At 43.9% G+C, this 18,255-nt stretch overlaps 1 protein-coding gene across 2 annotated transcripts in view; it reads left to right on the forward strand.

Annotated features, from left to right (window-relative positions):
• fbxl4 (F-box and leucine-rich repeat protein 4) overlaps positions 1-18,255 on the forward strand; it is a 34,327-nt gene that overhangs the window by 1,108 nt on the left and 14,964 nt on the right. The window contains exons 2-6 of one of the 2 annotated variants that reach the window (XM_029738142.1): positions 8,868-9,147; positions 9,331-9,673; positions 11,646-11,982; positions 13,140-13,384; positions 14,364-14,577. In XM_029738142.1, the coding sequence (XP_029594002.1) occupies positions 8,994-9,147; positions 9,331-9,673; positions 11,646-11,982; positions 13,140-13,384; positions 14,364-14,577 (1,293 nt within the window). In that variant the 5' untranslated portion in view covers positions 8,868-8,993. Of the gene's footprint in view, positions 1-8,867; positions 9,148-9,330; positions 9,674-11,645; positions 11,983-13,139; positions 13,385-14,363; positions 14,578-18,255 lie in introns of those variants that run through there. The other variant, XM_029738144.1, reaches the window with a different exon arrangement.

The following is an 18,255-nucleotide window of genomic DNA, read 5'->3' on the forward strand; positions in this document are numbered from 1 at the left end:
CCATTATGGCATCTGCTGAGGGATTCCTTCGTGCTGCATCCCCAGTTGCTCTCTCGTCAAACAGCATCCAAACAGCAGACGTTTGTGGCACTACTGCTGGTGCTTCTGCTCCATCTGATCCCTCTTCTTTCTGTTGCCTTGGTGACTGAGCCAGCTGACTGCTGGGGCTGTCCCTCCCTGCTGCTGAGGTTATTCTTTCAAGAGCCTCCTCAATCGGTCTGGCATCACTGAAGGCTAACTTCTTAAATCTGTGGTCAAGTGCAGTGGTTTCTGATAGCATGTGATTATATTCCATTCTGTGGAACTTTCTGTCCATTGATGAACATAGGGTGTCCATCAACTCTGTCACATGTCCTGTGGTTACATTTGCTTCTCTCTTGCGGCTGGCTGTGATTCGCTGCAGACCCTTACACAGGAGTATCATTTTTGAGGCTGTCACATAGCTGAAAAGAGCGAACAGTAGTAGTTAGTTCAGGTTCATGTTTTGTCTACTGATACTACATTCTCATCTACTGCTCATATACATATGTAATACTGAATTACATAATGATGTAGTAATAATACGAAAGAGAGCTATATCTTGGCTATATCTTCAAAGGGGGAGACACTGTTATAGACCTATAACTGTTATAGACCTATATCCATCCTGCCCTGGCATTCTAAGGTCTTCATAAGCCAAGTTAACGATATCATAACCGCCATCGATAAAAGACAGTACTGTGCAGCCGTCTTCATCGATCTGGCCAAGGCTTTCGACTCTGTCAATCACCGCATTCTTCTCGGCAGACTCAACAGCCTTGGTTTCTCAAATGACTGCCTCGCCTGGTTCACCAACTACTTCTCAGATAGAGTTCAGTGTGTCAAATCGGAGGGCCTGTTGTCCGGACCTCTGGCAGTCTCTATGGGGGTTCAATTCTCAGGCCGACTCTTTTCTCTGTATATACGCCTTACAAAATACTTTTAAACTGGAAGAACCTGTCCTAATTGGTATTTTTAAATCACTGATGAATGATCTTGAGACTGATTCCCTGACCTGTCAATGTTTTTAATTTGCTGTTTTTGATTTTGTTTTACTGTGAATTCTATGGTTTTTACTAGAAACTACAAGTAATTTCATGTTGTTTGTCTGTAATTTTTGTAATGACTTGGTGCTGCCTATCTTGGCCAGGACGCTCTTGAAAAAAATATTTTAAGTCTCAATGAGCCATTCCTGGTTAAATAAAGGTTTAGTAATAATAAAATAAAATCAATGATGTCGCTCTTGCTGCTGGTGATGCTATGATCCACCTCTACGCAGACGACACCATTCTGTATACTTCTGGCCCTTCTTTGCACACTGTGTTAACAAACCTCCAGACGAGATTCAATGCCATACAACACTCCTTCCGTGGCCTCCAACTGCTCTTAAATGCTAGTAAAACTAAATGCATACTTTTCAACCGTTCACTACCCGCCCGTCCGACTAGCATCACTACTCTGAACGGTTCTGACTTAGAATATGTGGACAACTACAAATACCTAGGTGTCTGGCTAGACTCTAAACTCTCCTTCCAAACTGACATTAAGCATCTCCAATCCAAAATTAAATTTAGAATCGGCTTCCTATTTCACAACAAAGCCTCCTTCACTCATGCTGCTAAACATACCCTCGTAAAACTGACTATCCTGCCAACACTCTACTTAGCAAATTAGATGTAGTCTATCACAGTGCCATCCATTTTGTCACCAAAGCCCCATATACTACCCACCACTGTAACCTGTATGCTCTCGTTGGCTGGCCCTCGCTTCATATTCGTCGCCAAACCCACTGGCTCCAGGTCATTTATAAGTCTTTGCTAGGTAAAGCCCTGCCTTATCTCAGCTCACTGGTCACCATAGCAACAACCACCCGCAGCGCACGCTCCACCAGGTATATTTCACTGGTCATCCCCAAAGCAAACACTTCCTTTGGCCGCCTTTCCTTCCAGTTCTCTGCTGCCAATGACTGGAACAAATTGCAGAAGTCACTGAAGCTGGAGACTTATATCTCCCTCACTAACTTTAAGTATCAGCTGTCTGAGCAGCTTACTGATCACTGCACCTGTACACAGCCCATCTGTAAATAGCCCACCCAACTACCTCATCCCCATATTGTTATTTATTTTTGCGCTTTTTTACCTCAGTATCTCTACTTGCAGATCATCATCTGCACATCTATCACTCCAGTGTTTTAATTGCTAAATTGTAATTATTTTGCCACTATGGCCTATTTATTGCCTTACCTCCCTAATCTAATCTTACTACATTTGCACACACTGTATATAGATTTTTATTTTTTCTATTGTGTTATTCACTGTACGTTTGTTTATCCCATGTGTAACTCTGTGTTGTTGTCACACTGCTTTGCTTTATCTTGGCCAGGTCGCAGTTGTGAATGAGAAGTTGTTCTCAACTGGCCTACCTGGTTAAATAAAGGTAAAATGAAAAATGAAATCTCAATTGAGCAGTGGTGTAAAGTACTTAGTAAAAATACTTTCAAGTACTACTTAAGTAGTTTTTTTTGGTATCTGTACTTGGCTATTTTTTTTTTGACAACTTTTAAGGGTTACATAGAGAAAGTCTGACCTCTGAAATGAAAATGGATTGCCCTCCCTTCAGCAAAATATATTTTACCTAAACCCTCCCTGAACGCTTGGAAAAACAAGTGACCCTCCTCTATACCCAAAATAATAAGTGGATAGCAGAGAACATGTCTACCATTTACCCTCACTTCTTATACAGAAGAGCCTTAGATATGACATTTTAGAAAGTTCTTTGTCCTGTTAGCGTTAAATGGCAATGCAGAAATGTTGATAGTGCACAGGGCTGCGGGCCAGAAGGTTGTGGGTTCATTGTGGAGAAGAGTAAGGGTGGAAAGATCTCATTTATAGTAAAAACATTGCCTTTTCTAAGTATTTCATGCAATTCCACGTCATTCTACGTAATTTTAATACCACAAAAATTACCGAAATTACAGGCTAAGAATGGACAGAGAGAGGCCTGTGTTCATATTTCTCCAATGCCAAATCAGAGTGTCTTGTTTGCAACGAAACTGCCCCTGTTAATAATTAAATCTGAGATGTCATTAGGAATCTGAGCTTGGTACTTTCAAAAGTTAGGCCTACCCAGACAGAGTATGCCTGCCCACGCAGAAAAGTGTAAGCTTTAACTGCTGGCTACTCTTCTTCTGTGGCTTAACCAAATGAGAGGTTTAAAGTGTTTCCCTAAAAGCTGTCCCGGGTTTAAACATATTTTATTGTACAAAGAGTGAATAGCAAAATCAATTGATAGTGACAGAATTAGATTACTTCCCAAGCAAAGTCGAGTTTTTGTTTCCTCGGCTACAGAAGGTTGTAGCTCAGTCTCTGAATGTCAACTAAGCAATGATATTCCCATATGCAGCGGAGTCGTCTTTCCTCTGTATTTTACAGCTTGTTTCTAGCATAAAACATTGTGGACCAAAGCACTGTTATACAGTATTCAGACCCCTTCACTTTTTCCACATTTTGTTTTACGTTACAGCACTTATTCTTAAATGGAATGAATAAATAAAAAATCCCCATCAATCTACACACAATACCCCATAATGACAAAGCAAAAACAGATTTTGACATTTTTGCAAATGTATTTACTTTATTCACATAAGTATTCAGACCCTTTGAGCTCAGGTGCATCCTGTCTCCTTTGATCATCCTTGAGATGTTTCTACAACTTGATTGTAGTCCACCTGTGGTAAATTCAATTGATTGGACATGATTCGGAAAGGTACACAAATGTCCACATAAGGTTCCGCAGTTGACAGTGCATGTCAGAGCAAAAACCAAGCCATTAGGCAGGTGTGCCAAGCTTGTAGCGTCATACCCAAGAAGACTCTAGGCTGTAATCGCTGCAAAGGTACTTCAACAAAGTATTGACTGAAGGGTCTGAATACTTATGTAAATGTGATTTTTCAGTAAAAAAAATGAATAAAAAAATTGCAAAAATGTGTAAAAGCCTGTTTTTGCTTTGTCAACATGGGGTATTGTGTGTAGATTGATGAGGGGGAAAAAAACAATTTAATACATTTTAGAATAAGGCTGTAACATAACAATTATGAAAAAGCCAAGGGGTCTGAATACTTTCCGAATGCACTGTAAATCACTTTATATAATCGAATCCGTTTTAAGATGACAAGGGGTAGGCCTCTGCTTTTTGCCATTTTCTTTAATAAAAGGCAGGCTGATGGCATGCCCCCTCAATTTGAGTCTTGGATTCAACTTAACAGCCCTTCACTGACATGGAGGTAGGCTATTTTATAGAGTGCATGATGGGTGGAGTAATTGACCGAAAAATCTATGGACATAGCAGCTTATAGCCTAATTTTGTCTGTCAAACAGGTAGGCCTATCTCTTATTTATTAAAACGGAAGAAATAGGCTCCAACACAAATCCCTCTTGTTTAAATGAAGATGGTTGTAATTAATTATGCAATTATTGATTGTGCCGCGATGCTTCTTCAAGTTTCAGCACCACAATGTAAGTTACTTGAATCTGGCTTATTGTGAGGTCAATAACTCTGATAAATACATCATGAGCAAGAAACATCTTGTTTTTAGTAAAATCTTTTAATGTAATAGCAAGCTATAAAGTTGACTTCCGGTCCTCATCTTAACACTCTCCTTCTCAAACTTAACAGAAAATATGCTATAGGCTAGTCCGCACTCAAGATAAAACTTTTTGGGGAAGAAGCCCTTGACTCCTCCTGAACTGTCACTGTAGGCCTACACAGCCATTGGTTAGGCAGCACACACAAAACAAACGTTGATCAGTAAGAGCAGAACAGGCCGGGGCTCAGGGTTGGAATATCCATTGCTGTGTGTAACGCAGCCTAGTTGTATTTACACCATCCCAGTAGCTATCTTAGAGGTATAACTTTGCTCTGTGCTTCTGGAGCATGCCCTTTGTAGCCTATAGCCTTTATGCTATGGGTCATTTGATTGAGACCACAGTAAATAGCCTATAGGCGCACTTGATATTGCGCGCCCAGCGGAGAATCAAAGATGAGGGGTGGCATTGATATATATATATATATATATATATATATATATACTGCTCAAAAAAATAAAGGGAACACTAAAATAACACATTCTAGATCTGAATGAATGAAATAATCTTATTAAATACTTTTTTCTTTACATAGTTGAATGTGCTGACAACAAAATCACACAAAAATAATCAATGGAAATCCAATTTATCAACCCATGGAGGTCTGGATTTGGAGTCACACTCAAAATTAAAGTGGAAAACCACACTACAGGCTGATCCAACTTTGATGTAATGTCCTTAAAACAAGTCAAAATGAGGCTCAGTAGTGTGTGTGGCCTCCACGTGCCTGTATGACCTCCCTACAACGCCTGGGCATGCTCCTGATGAGGTGGCGGATGGTCTCCTGAGGGATCTCCTCCCAGACCTGGACTAAAGCATCCGTCAACTCCTGGACAGTCTGTGGTGCAATGTGGCGTTGGTGGATGGAGCGAGACATGATGTCCCAGATGTGCTCAATTGGATTCAGGTCTGGGGAACAGGCGGGCCAGTCCATAGCATCAATGCCTTCCTCTTGCAGGAACTGCTGACACACTCCAGCCACATGAGGTCTAGCATTGTCTTGCATTAGGAGGAACCCAGGGCCAACCGCACCAGCATATGGTCTCACAAGGGGTCTGAGGATCTCATCTCGGTACCTAATGGCAGTCAGGCTACCTCTGGCGAGCACATGGAGGGCTGTGCGGCCCCCCAAAGAAATGCCACCCCACACCATGACTGACCCACCGCCAAACCGGTCATGCTGGAGGATGTTGCAGGCAGCAGAACGTTCTCCACGGCGTCTCCAGACTCTGTCACGTCTGTCACATGTGCTCAGTGTGAACCTGCTTTCATCTGTGAAGAGCACAGGGCGCCAGTGGCGAATTTGCCAATCTTGGTGTTCTCTGGCAAATGCCAAACGTCCTGCACGGTGTTGGGCTGTAAGCACAACCCCCACCTGTGGATGTCGGGCCCTCATACCACCCTCATGGAGTCTGTTTCTGACCGTTTGAGCAGACACATGCACATTTGTGGCATGCTGGAGGTCATTTTGCAGGGCTCTGGCAGTGCTCCTCCTGCTCCTTCTTGCACAAAGGCGGAGGTAGCGGTCCTGCTGCTGGGTTGTTGCCCTCCTACGGCCTCCTCCACGTCTCCTGATGTACTGGCCTGTCTCCTGGTAGCGCCTCCATGCTCTGGACACTACGCTGACAGACACAGCAAACCTTCTTGCCACAGCTCGCATTGATGTGCCATCCTGGATGAGCTGCACTACCTGAGTCACTTGTGTGGGTTGTAGACTCCGTCTCATGCTACCACTAGAGTGAAAGCACCGCCAGCATTCAAAAGTGACCAAAACATCAGCCAGGAAGCATAGGAACTGAGAAGTGGTCTGTGGTCCCCACCTGCAGAACCACTCCTTTATTGGGGGTGTCTTGCTAATTGCCTATAATTTCCACCTGTTGTCTATTCCATTTGCACAACAGCATGTGAAATTTATTGTCAATCAGTGTTGCTTCCTAAGTGGACAGTTTGATTTCACAGAAGTGTGATTGACTTGGAGTTACATTGTGTTGTTTACGTGTTCCCTTTATTTTTTTGAGCAGTGTATATATATATACACACACACAGTGAGGGGAAAAAAGTATTTAAAATGCAAATCAATTTATAACATTTTTGACATGCGTTTTTCTGGATTTTTTTGTTGTTATTCTGTCTCTCACTGTTCAAATAAACCTACCATTAAAATTATAGACTAATCATTTCTTTGTCAGTGGGCAAACGTACAAAATCAGCAGGGGATCATATACTTTTTTCCCTCACTATCTAATCTATCTATCTATCCTCAAGTCAACAAAGAAATGTCCTCTCACTGTCAACTGCATTTATTTTCAGCAAACTTAACATGTGTAAATATTTGTATGAACATAACAAGATTCAACAACTGAGACCATATAAACTGAACAAGTTCCACAGACATGTGACTAACAGAAATGGAATAATGTGTCCCTGAACAAAGGGGGTGTCAAAAGTAACAGTCAGTATCTGGTGTGGCCACCAGCTGCATTAAGTACGCAGTGCATCTCCTCCTCATGGACTACACCAAATTTGCCAGTTCTTGCTGTGAGATGTTACCCCACTCTTCCACCAAGGCACCTGTAAGTTCCCAGACATTTCTGGGGGGAATGGCCCTAGCCCTCACCCTCTGATCCAACAGGTCCCAGACGTGCTCAATGGGATTGAGATCCGGGCTCTTCGCTGGCCATGGCAGAACACTGACATTCCTGTCTTGCAGGAAATCATGCACAGAACGAGTAGTATGGCTGGTGGCATTGTCATGCGGGAGGGTCATGTCAGGATGAGCCTGCAGGAAGTGTACCACATGAGGGAGGAGGATGTCTTCCCTGTAACGCACAGCGTTGAGATTGCCTACAATGACAACAAGCTCAGTCCGATGATGTTGTGACACACCACCCCAGACCATGACGGACCCTCCACCTCCAAATTGATCCCGCTGCAGAGTACAGGCCTCGGTGTAACGCTCATTTCTTTGACGAAAAACGCGAATCCGACCATCACCCCTGGTGAGAAAAAAACGCGACTCGTCAGTGAAGAGCACTTTTTGCCAGTCCTGTCTGGTCCAGTGACGCCCATTGGCGAAGTTGTTGCCGGTGATGTCTGGGGAGGAGGATGTCTTCCCTGTAACGCACAGCGTTGAGATTGCCTACAATGACAACAAGCTCAGTCCTATGATGTTGTGACACACCACCCCAGACCATGACGGACCCTCCACCTCCAAATTGATCCCGCTGCAGAGTACAGGCCTCGGTGTAACGCTCATTTCTTTGACGAAAAACGCGAATCCGACCATCACCCCTGGTGAGAAAAAAACGCGACTCGTCAGTGAAGAGCACTTTTTGCCAGTCCTGTCTGGTCCAGTGACGCCCATTGGCGAAGTTGTTGCCGGTGATGTCTGGTGAGGACCTGCCTTACAACAGGCCTACAAGCCATCAGTCCAGCCTCTCTCAGCCTATTGTGGACAGTCTGAGCGCTGATGGAGGGATTGTGCGTTCCTGGTGTAACTCGGGCAGTTGTTGTTGCCATCCTGTACCTGTCCCGCAGGTGTGATGTTCGGATGTACCGATCCTGTGCAGGTGTTGTTACACGTGGTCTGCCACTACGAGGACGATCAGCTCCCTGTAGCGCTGTCTTAGGCGTCTCACAGTACGGACATTGCAATTTATTGCCCTGGCCACATCTGCAGTTCTCATGCCTCCTTGCAGCATGCCTAAGGCACGTCCACGCAGATGAGCAGGGACCCTGGGCATCTTTCTTTTGGTGTTTTTCAGAGTCAGTTGAAAGTCCTCTTTAGTGTCCTAAGTTTTCATAACTGTGACCTTAATTGCCTACCATCTGTAAGCTGTTAGTGTCTTAACGACCGCTCCACAGGTGCATGTTCATTAATTGTTTATGGTTCATTGAACAAGCATGGGAAGCAGTGGACGTGTCGTTTTTTGCTGCGTTTATACAGCCTAATAAGCAATTCATTCTAAAACTCAGAGAAATACATTTCATAAATTACAAATGACATGACCCGCCACTGGACTAAATAAAAAATAAATATTTAGATTTTTTCAATCCATCCGTTGCTTATTTCTTAGCAATTTGTGAAAAAAAGGATTGGCCCAAAGTTTTACTACTTTCACTCTTGAAGATGAACGGGGAATATTTTTCTGTCTTGCTTTTCTAACTCTTGCCTTGTGTGTCTTTTTGTCTCCCCCTAATGCACAGGTCCTGTATGTGGCTGGGCCTGTAGCCTGCACTGTGTTGGGCACGATCCCCCGAGCCAGGCGGGCTTCTGGGACCGCTTCCCAAAAGCCTCACCCAGCCCACTGCTCCCCTGACCCACTGTTCCTTATGCTAACCCTTCTGAGCATGTTTTACTATATCTGTCTGCGGCGCCGGTCCAGGAGCGGAACTCGGGGTGAGGCGCTGACCAGCAGGCGCGCCGTGGAGTCAGGCCAGAGGGCTACCCTGCCCATCAGCGTGGAGGTGGAACAGTATGCCAAAGGTATGATCATTCACCTGCTATTGTGCCCTTGAGCAAGGCACTTAGTCCAAACCTTTAAAATAGCTCCAGATGTGCTGCACTGGAGCCGACACTGTGTGCTCCTCCCATAATGTGTGCTGTGTGTTTGCGTGCTATTGTCTGGTGGATTGGGAGCAGATGGACTAACCTTATCCTATCCTATAGAGGTGCTGGACTTCAGCTCCCACTACGGCAGTGAGAACAGCATGTCGTACACCATGTGGAACCTGGCCGGCATGCCCAACGTCTACCCCAGCTCTGGGGACTTTACCCAGACGGCCGTGTTCAGGGCCTACGGGACGTGGTGGGAGCAGTGTGTCAGCGCGCCACTGCCCTTCCGCCGCACGCCCAAGGCCTTCCACAGCCAGGACTACATCGAGCTGGCCTTCGAGGAGCCCGTCTACCCCACAGCTGTGGAGGTGTTGGAGACCTACCACCCGGGGGCTATCGTCCAGATCATGGCCTGCTCCCTCAACCCCTTCTCCCAGAACCCTCCCACCGACGTCCGGTAAGGACCAGTGGTGGTGTGGGACTCGGGTTGTAGAAATTTCTTCTATCATGACATTTTTGCTTTTCATCCATAGCCACTTTTACACCTTCCCTGTATACCACCCTGCATCCCACTGCTGGCTTGCTTCTGAAGCTATGCAGGGTTGGTCCTGGTCGGTCCCTGGATTGGAGACCAGATGCTGCTGGAAGTGGTGTTGAAGGGCCAGTAGGAGGCACCCTTTCCACTGGTCTAAAAAAAAATTGCCCAATACCCCAGGGCAGTGATTGGGGACATTGCTTTGTGTAGGGTGCTGTCTTTAGGATGGGATGTTAAACGGGTGTCCTGACTCTCTGTGGTCACTAAAGATCCTCGTGAGTAGGGGTGTTAACCCTGGTGTCCTGGCTAAATTCCCAATCTGGCCTCATATCATCACGGTCACCTAATCATCCCCAGTTTACAATTGGCTCATTCATCCCCCCTCCTCTCCCCTGTAACTATTCCCCAGGTCGTTGCTGTAAATGAGAATGTGTTCTCATTCAACTTACCTGGTAAAATAAGGGTACATTTATATATATTTGCTTCAATCTCTCAACACAACTGGTGCTTCTATTTGAGTCAGTCGTCTATTTCCTTAATGCACACAGCTTTTGCTCAAAACATTTTTGAAAAGACTACCACGTTGTTTATTGTAACCATTAAAATAACAAATCTATCGGAGGTTAGACTTGCAAAGACTAGGCTGCCTATCATACACCCCAATTTCGCCCTTCAGCACCATGGAGAGCAGTATCGGCAATCACCGAAGTCACGTTTTCTTTTTGGTGGCGTCATGGCTAGCAACAATGACAGAATTTTGAAAGAATGTTTTTAATGCACATGACCGTAGGAATATCAAAGCTGTGTCCATGGTAACCTCAAACAATTCATTTAGACCCAGCGTTTATTTGAAACAGGCATTTATTTGCGGAAATGTGTGCAGATGCCCGACTATTAAAATGTACGTGTGTGTGTGTGTGTGTGGAGTCAGTATGAATGTGTATGTGTGTGTGATCAAGTTAAGGACTGAGTGAGTGTGTGCATAGTCGGTGCAAAAATAAAAATGTAATACAAGGTTCAATGCATATAGTCCATGTAGCCATTTTGTTATCTGTTTAGCAGTCTTATGGCTTGGAGATAGAAGCTGGTTAGGAGCCTGTTGGGGTCAGACTTGTTGCTCCGGTACCAGCTGCTGTGCGGAAGCAGAGAGAACAGTCTATGGCTTGGGTGGCTGGATTCTTTAACAATTATCTGGGCCTTCCTTTCACGCTGCCTGATATAGAGGTCCTGGATGGCAGGGAGCTCTGCCCCAGTGATGTACTGGGCTGTCCGCACCACCCTCTGTAGTGCCATGCGATCGAGGGCGGTGCAGTTGTCATACCAAGCAATGATGCAGCCAGTCAAGATGCTCTCAATTGTGGAATGTCCTTTTTCTATTAATTAGTAAATAGACCAATAAGAAAGAGAGTTCCAAATCTCTCTGCCAACAGCTAATTTTCAGTTTTCCCCTCTCCACTCAGACCACTCTCAGTCCTAGCAAAATTCTTGCTTGAGAAACTGCTCTTTGCTAAGAAGCTATTTTGTTTGTTTTCAATTAAACGGCTGGATTGGACCTTTTTAAAGTCATGCTTGCACTTTTATTTGTATTTCTTTTAACATATGGGTAGTCCTGGGAATCTAACCCACTGTCCTGGCGTTGCAACCGCCATGCTCTAACAACTGAGCTACAGAGGACCACAACCAAATTCGTGTTTGTACTCTATTGGCTGGTTTCCCGGACACAGATTAAGCCTAGTCTCAGAATAAAAAGCACTTAGATTCTCCATTGAGCCCGTTTTTATTAGTTCAGGACTAGGCTTAGTATGGGCAAACTGCCCTAAGTGAATGTCTCAGATTAAAGAGCGGTGAGTGTGTGTGTGTACCTCTTGACAGGTGTACCTCTGTCTGTCCCCAGGTGGGAGGTGTTGTGGGCTGAGGAGCCCACCAAGGTGCTGACTCCCCAGGCCAGGCAGTTCTCCCCCAGCATCAAGCAGCTGAGCTTCCCCACCAACTTGATCCGCGTGGAGGTCAACAGCTCCCTGCTAAAGTACTACACGGAGCTGGACGCCGTCGTCCTGCGCGGCCAGAAAGAGAGGCCCATCCTCTCCCTTTATAAGATGCCCAGAATCGACATCTGTGACCTGAGTGACAGCGATGAGGAGCTGTCTGACCCGGGAGTCTCCTTCAGACAGGCCGGGGATGGCAAGCACATTAACCTAGGGAATGGATACTTTGATAAACTGCCCTACGAGGTGGGGAGAATACGCTATTAGACACTCACATATACTACAACACTCGTATATGGCTGCTGGCTGCATTTTCTGTCCACGAAACGGCACTGAAATTTGAAAAAAGGTTGGCAATAGTTACAGGACAATTGCAAGATGCTGTTTTTCCAAACAATTCTCGCTTTGGTTTTAAAGATGGCGGAGCGATTTCTGCATAGTCCATTTCCTGTTTGCAAACATGTGACTAGTTTGCCTGATTTCAGTTTATGTGACTAAAACAAGCAAGTATAGTGTAGAGAATCATTGTACCATCTAAACTGCTATGAAATATATATTTTTCATAACCATTTTCAGCTGTTTGAAGCTGGTGTACAAAACTAAAAGTAAAAGACAGAAACGAAACTTAACAATGAAAGCATAGAAATAGCACACACAGAACAGATATAATGCTTCTTAGATGTGGTTTTAATGAGAATGACAGATCTATAACATATGATATAATTTCTATGTGAATTCGGTTGGGTTGCCCAAAAAATGAAAATATTTATGTTTAGGGTATCTTGGGCAGTTTTTGTACTTTGCCAGGACTTAATTTGACAAAAGATGTCTCCCATAGACCGACACATACTGTCTTGGACCCATGGAGATATTTGATATTAAGCTTACAAAATAGTAATTTTCATGTTATAAAGGCATGTCATATTTTCTAAGACAAGCTGTTCTCTTGGTTTTATGTACTATCCAAACCGCTGCCACTCACCTCACTCCTCACAACCGATGTGTGTGTGTCTGAAATACAATATAGCTATTATCTGCTAGCTGATACCCTGTTGAACACACAGCGTATTGTTTATTCACTGCACACATACACACCTATTCTCTCTCTACCACTGTCTTACTGAGAAGCACACTTCCATATTGCACAAACAGGCAGATTCACTGCCACACTGAAACTCACTGCCACAAGAATATTGCTTTGTGTGTGTTCCACCTACACTCTTTTATATTATTCTGCTCTGCCTGACATCATCCCTTCTGTCTCTTTCTTGCTTTCTTTCTTGCTTAGCTTGTCTCTCTCTTCCTCCATCATTATTTATCTTTCTCCCTCTACCCCCTCTCCCACCATCCTCCCTTCTCTCTTATTATCTCTCTGTAATTCTCTCCCTCCTCTCCCCCTGCAGTTGATCCAGCTGATAGTTAGCCACTTGACCCTGCCCGACCTGTGTCGCCTGACCCAGACCTGTAAGCTACTCCACCAGCACTGCTGTGACCCCCTCCAGTACATCCAGCTGAGCCTGCAGCCATATTGGGCTCGCCTCAGTGACACCTCCCTGGGCCACCTGCAGGGCCGCTGCACGCTGCTTCAGAGGCTCAACCTCTCCTGGACCGGCAACCGTGGAGCCCTCACCCTCACCGGCTTCAGCAGGTGAGGCATGGGGCTGGGGGGACTAGAGAATCTGGACATTTGTGGTTCATCGGTCTCTGTCTTCAGAGTGGCATGTGTGTGCCCATCACTTCCGTTGATTTCAGGGTGAGGAACCGTCTGTGTAAATATTGGATTATAAATTGTGCCTTTCTGTATTTTACTTGTGCTAAAAATCTTTATTCTATTCTACTGAGCCATTCACTTTATGTTCGTATTCTTAGCTTTTTATTATTTATTGTTGTTGCATTGTTGAGAAGGAACCTGCAAGTAAGCATTTTTTAGTTGGACAGTGTATACCATGTGTATCCCGTACATACAACTAATGAAACTTGAAACTGAAACTAACATAACGCTGTCAAATCAAATCAAATGTATTTATATAGCCCTTCTTACATCAGCTGATATCTCAAAGTGCTGTACAGAAACCCAGCCTAAAACCCCAAACAGCAAGCAATGCAGGTGTAGAAGCACGGTGGCTAGGAAAAACTCCCTAGAAAGGCCAAAACCTAGGAAGAAACCTAGAGAGGAATGAGGGGTGGCCAGGCTATGAGGGGTGGCCAGTCCTCTTCTGGCTGTGCCGGGTGGAGATTATAACAGCACATGGCCTAGATGTTCAAATGTTCATAAATTACCAGCATTGTCAAATAATAATAATCATAGTAGTTGTCGAGGGTGCAACAAGTCAGTAACACAAGAGTAAGTGTCAGTTGGCTTTTTCATAGCCGATCTTTGAGAGTATCTCTACCGCTCCTGCTGTCTCTAGAGAGTTGAAAACAGCAGGTCTGGGACAGGTAGCACGTCCAGTGAACAGGTCAGGGTTCCATAGCTGCAGGCAGAACAGTTGGAACTGGAGCAGCAGCACGTCCAGGTGAACTGGGGACAGCAAGGACAGCAAATCCTGACCTTCCGTGTTAATGTTGTTGCCACGCCACAACACAGGTCTGACCCCCTCCCCCCCTCCTCCCCTCCTCCCTCTCAGCTTCATGAAGGCGTGTGGTGGGAGCCTGGTGTGTCTGGAGCTGTCGTGTTGTCACTTCCTGAGTGAACCGTGTCTGGAGGTCATCTCCCAGACGTGTCCCGGGCTGCAGGAGCTCAACCTGTCCTCGTGCGACCGCCTCCACCCGCAGGCCTTCACACACATCTCCAAGCTCACCCGCCTGCGCCGGCTAGTGCTCTACCGCACAAAGATAGAGGTACAGTGCCTTCAGAAGTACCCTTTGACTTATTCTACATTTTGTTGTGTTACAGTTTGAAATTTCAAAATGGTTGAAAAAAATTAATAAATCACCTATCTACACACAATACCCCTTAAACCTCTCTGGGATATGTGGGACGCTAGCGTCCCACCTCTACAACAGCCAGTGAAATTGCAGGGCGCCAAATTCAAAACAACAGAAATCTCATAATTAAAATTCCTCAAACATACAAGTATTATACACCATTTTAAAGATAAACCTCTTATTAATCCAGCCACAGTGTCCAATTTCAAAAAGGCTTTACGGCGAAAGCATACCATAGGATTATGTTAGGTCAGCGCCTAGTCACAAAAAAACATACATCAATTTTCCAGCCAAAGAGAGGAGTCACAAAAAGCAGAAATAGAGATAAAATTAATCACTAACCTTTGATGATCTTCATCAGATGGCACTCATAGGACTTCATGTTACACAATACATGTATGTTTTGTTCGATAAAGTTCATATTTATATCCAAAAATCTCAGTTTACATTGGCACATTATGTTCAGTAATGTTTTGCCTCCAAAACATCCAGTGATTTTGCAGGGAGCCACATCAATTTACAGAAATACTCATCATAAACGTTGATATAAGATACAAGTGTTTTACATAGAATTGAAGATACACTTCTCCTTAATGCAACCGCTGTGTCAGATTTCAAAAAAGCTTTACGGCAAAAGCACACCATGCAATAATCTGAGTATAGCGCTCAGCCACCAAAACAAGCCATACAGCCATGTTGTGGAGTCAACAAAAGTCAGAAATAGCATTATAAATATTCACTTACCTCTTCATCGGAATGCACTCCCAGGAATCCCAGTTCCACAATAAATGTTCGTTTTGTTTCGATAAAGTCCATATTTATGTCCAAATACCTCCTTTTTGTTCGCGCGTTCAGACATGACTTTTCACTGTGAAAGGGCTTTATCTATGTTGCTTGGTGATACGGATTCGCACACATCCTTGCACTTTGAAAAGCGATGATGTCGAGGTGAGTGAAATAAGTAAACAGCAGTTTGGTGTTGTCAATGTTTGATGCTGTGAGATTAGCAAATCATAATTTGGTTGGTACAGGTGAGCACATCCGTGCCAGCGGTCAAGATCGAATGATTGCTCTTTGTCTCATGGAAATAGTTTAAATGTTTAGCTGTGTATAGTCAACTAACTAGTTGGTTGTTTTGTCTAGTTTCTACCAATGTAATTATATGGAAACTGCTTGCTATAGCTAGCTAGCTAATTAGTTAGTCTGTCAGGCAAGAAAAGTTGTGCGTAGCGGTAAATTTGGACAGCGCTCACGAAGCGTCAACCTCAGCTGTCACTTTCACTACTACAGACAACCTGCTAACTAGCACTGCAAACTGTCCCAGCTTCGTAACAAATCAGCTAACATTCGTGAACTCTAGTTAGTCTGTCAGGCAAGAAAGCAAGAGTTGATTGGAAGAGAGAGTGTGTGGAATGGGAGGCGTGTTGCTAACTGTATCACAAGTGGCGGAACAAGAGTTTTATACATGGGGTGTCCAGGGGGTGGCCAAGGCTTTCTTCAGGGGGTCCATATAGACCATGACAGAAAATGTGTGTGTAACCCTAACCTGGCATCTAAGGAGCATGAATGAATCCTATGATTGCTGATTAGAGGTAGAAGTGATAATTCACTTAATCTGGAGTTCTTCAATGTGGCAGATAGTGTGATCCAAAAGGGTTACTTCACTAGAATTCTTTAACATACTATGAATAGTCAGTGTCTCTACCTCAGAACTGCAGCTCAATGTCTTTCTTTCTTTCTCACACACACACACACACACACACACACACACACACACACACACACACACACACACACACACACACACACACACACTGTACTCACATACTGGAGAGACTTGGGTCACTCTGTTTTCATGAATATATCATCTGTGTCTATAAGTGTTATAAGAGTCTATAAAATATTTTCAGAAAATTAAGCTCAAGCACCAAGGAGATAAGATAGCATTTGTGTGTTACATAAATTACATAGTTTATTTACAAAAAAACACTGCAATTTGACATACCTGGTATCAAGCAGAAATGGACTTGAAAAAGAAAAAATAATTTTGATGCCCATCAATATTACAAACTTACACTATTAAATTTATGCCCATATATATTATGTTAACTAATAGCAAAGAAAAGTTTTGGAATTGGCCTAATCAAGACCAAATGAAATCTGTGTGACATGATACCCTTTGGATTTATCATTTTAGAACATCAGTGTACTAGTTAGTACACAGTGCAGGTTTTAATCATGACCAGAGGGACAGCCTAAGTGCCAAATTGTCCTAGGTAGATTTAAAACAGCATCATTCTGCTGTTCTGGTGAGAACTGGCAAAATGTTTCACAAACTCATCCATGTTGAGGGAGCGTGTCCTCCTTGACTCAACACTGAGAATTCCGAGGTGACTTAACATGTCATCAACCATTGTTGTCTTAAGGTGGGTTTTTAATCCGTTTTAAAGCTTAGAAGCTTCTCTCGCAAGACGCACTGCTGACTGGTGTAACAGAAATCTTACAATGTCAAAATAGCTCATGGAAGGCCTATTTATAAGGTTCTAGAAACACAACAAAGTCTAGGAGAGTAGACAATCTGTCCCTTCCACTTTTCTCTCTCCTATCAAGAAGCCACTTGGTTTGATGAAACCTCATGTTTGAGGTCCTCTAAGTCTGACTCAAAGGTCTGAGCAAAGGCAAACAGAGGCTCCTCATTCAAGAAAGTTGGACTCTTTGGGTTGAGCGACTGGACCCCTTGCATTATCTTGCAATTCTTTGAAAAACGCCTCTGCAGCTCAGCTGTGAGACTGTCAAGCTCCTGATAAAAGATAGCTCTTTGGTGGCTCTCACCATCACTTTGGTCTCTATTTTTCTGTCCTACAGTGCTCATCATCAATGAGTCGTAAAATCTTAAGCTTGTTTTGGGTCTTTTACACACTGTACACTTATTTTGCAGTGCTCTGCAATCTCTTCAACTAGGGATGCACAATATATCAGTGAACATGTCGGAATCGTCCGATATTAGCTAAAAATGCCAACATCGGTATTGCATCGGCCAAGGTTAATGCCGATGTTAAAAACTGATACCAAAGCTACCCTGCATACCTATATAACGCACAGTTGAAGTCGGAAGTTTACATACACCTTAGCCAAATACATTTAAACTCAGTTTTTCACAATTCCTGACATTTAATCCAAGTAAAAGTTCCCTTTCTTTGGTCAGTTAGGATCACCACTTTATTTTAAAAATGTGAAATGTCAGAATAATAGTAGAAAGAATGATGTATTTCAGCTTTTATTTCTTCACATTCCCAGTGGGTCAGAAGTTTACATACACTCAATTAGTATTTGGTAGCATTGCCTTTAAATGGTTTAACTTGGGTCAAATGTTTCGGGTAGCCTTCCACAAGCTTCCCACAATAAGTTGGGTGAATTTTGGTCCATTCCTCCTGACAGAGCTGGTGTAACTGAGTCCGGTTTGTAGGCCTCCTTGCTCGCACACGCTTTTTCAGTTCTGCCCACAAATTTCTATGGGATTGAGGTCAGGGCTTTGTGATGGGCACTCCAATACCTTGACTTTGTTGTCCTTAAGACATTTTGCCACAACTT

This window comes from Salmo trutta, chromosome 37 (assembly GCF_901001165.1).
Source record: "Salmo trutta chromosome 37, fSalTru1.1, whole genome shotgun sequence".
Classification (NCBI taxonomy): Eukaryota; Metazoa; Chordata; class Actinopteri; order Salmoniformes; family Salmonidae; genus Salmo; species Salmo trutta.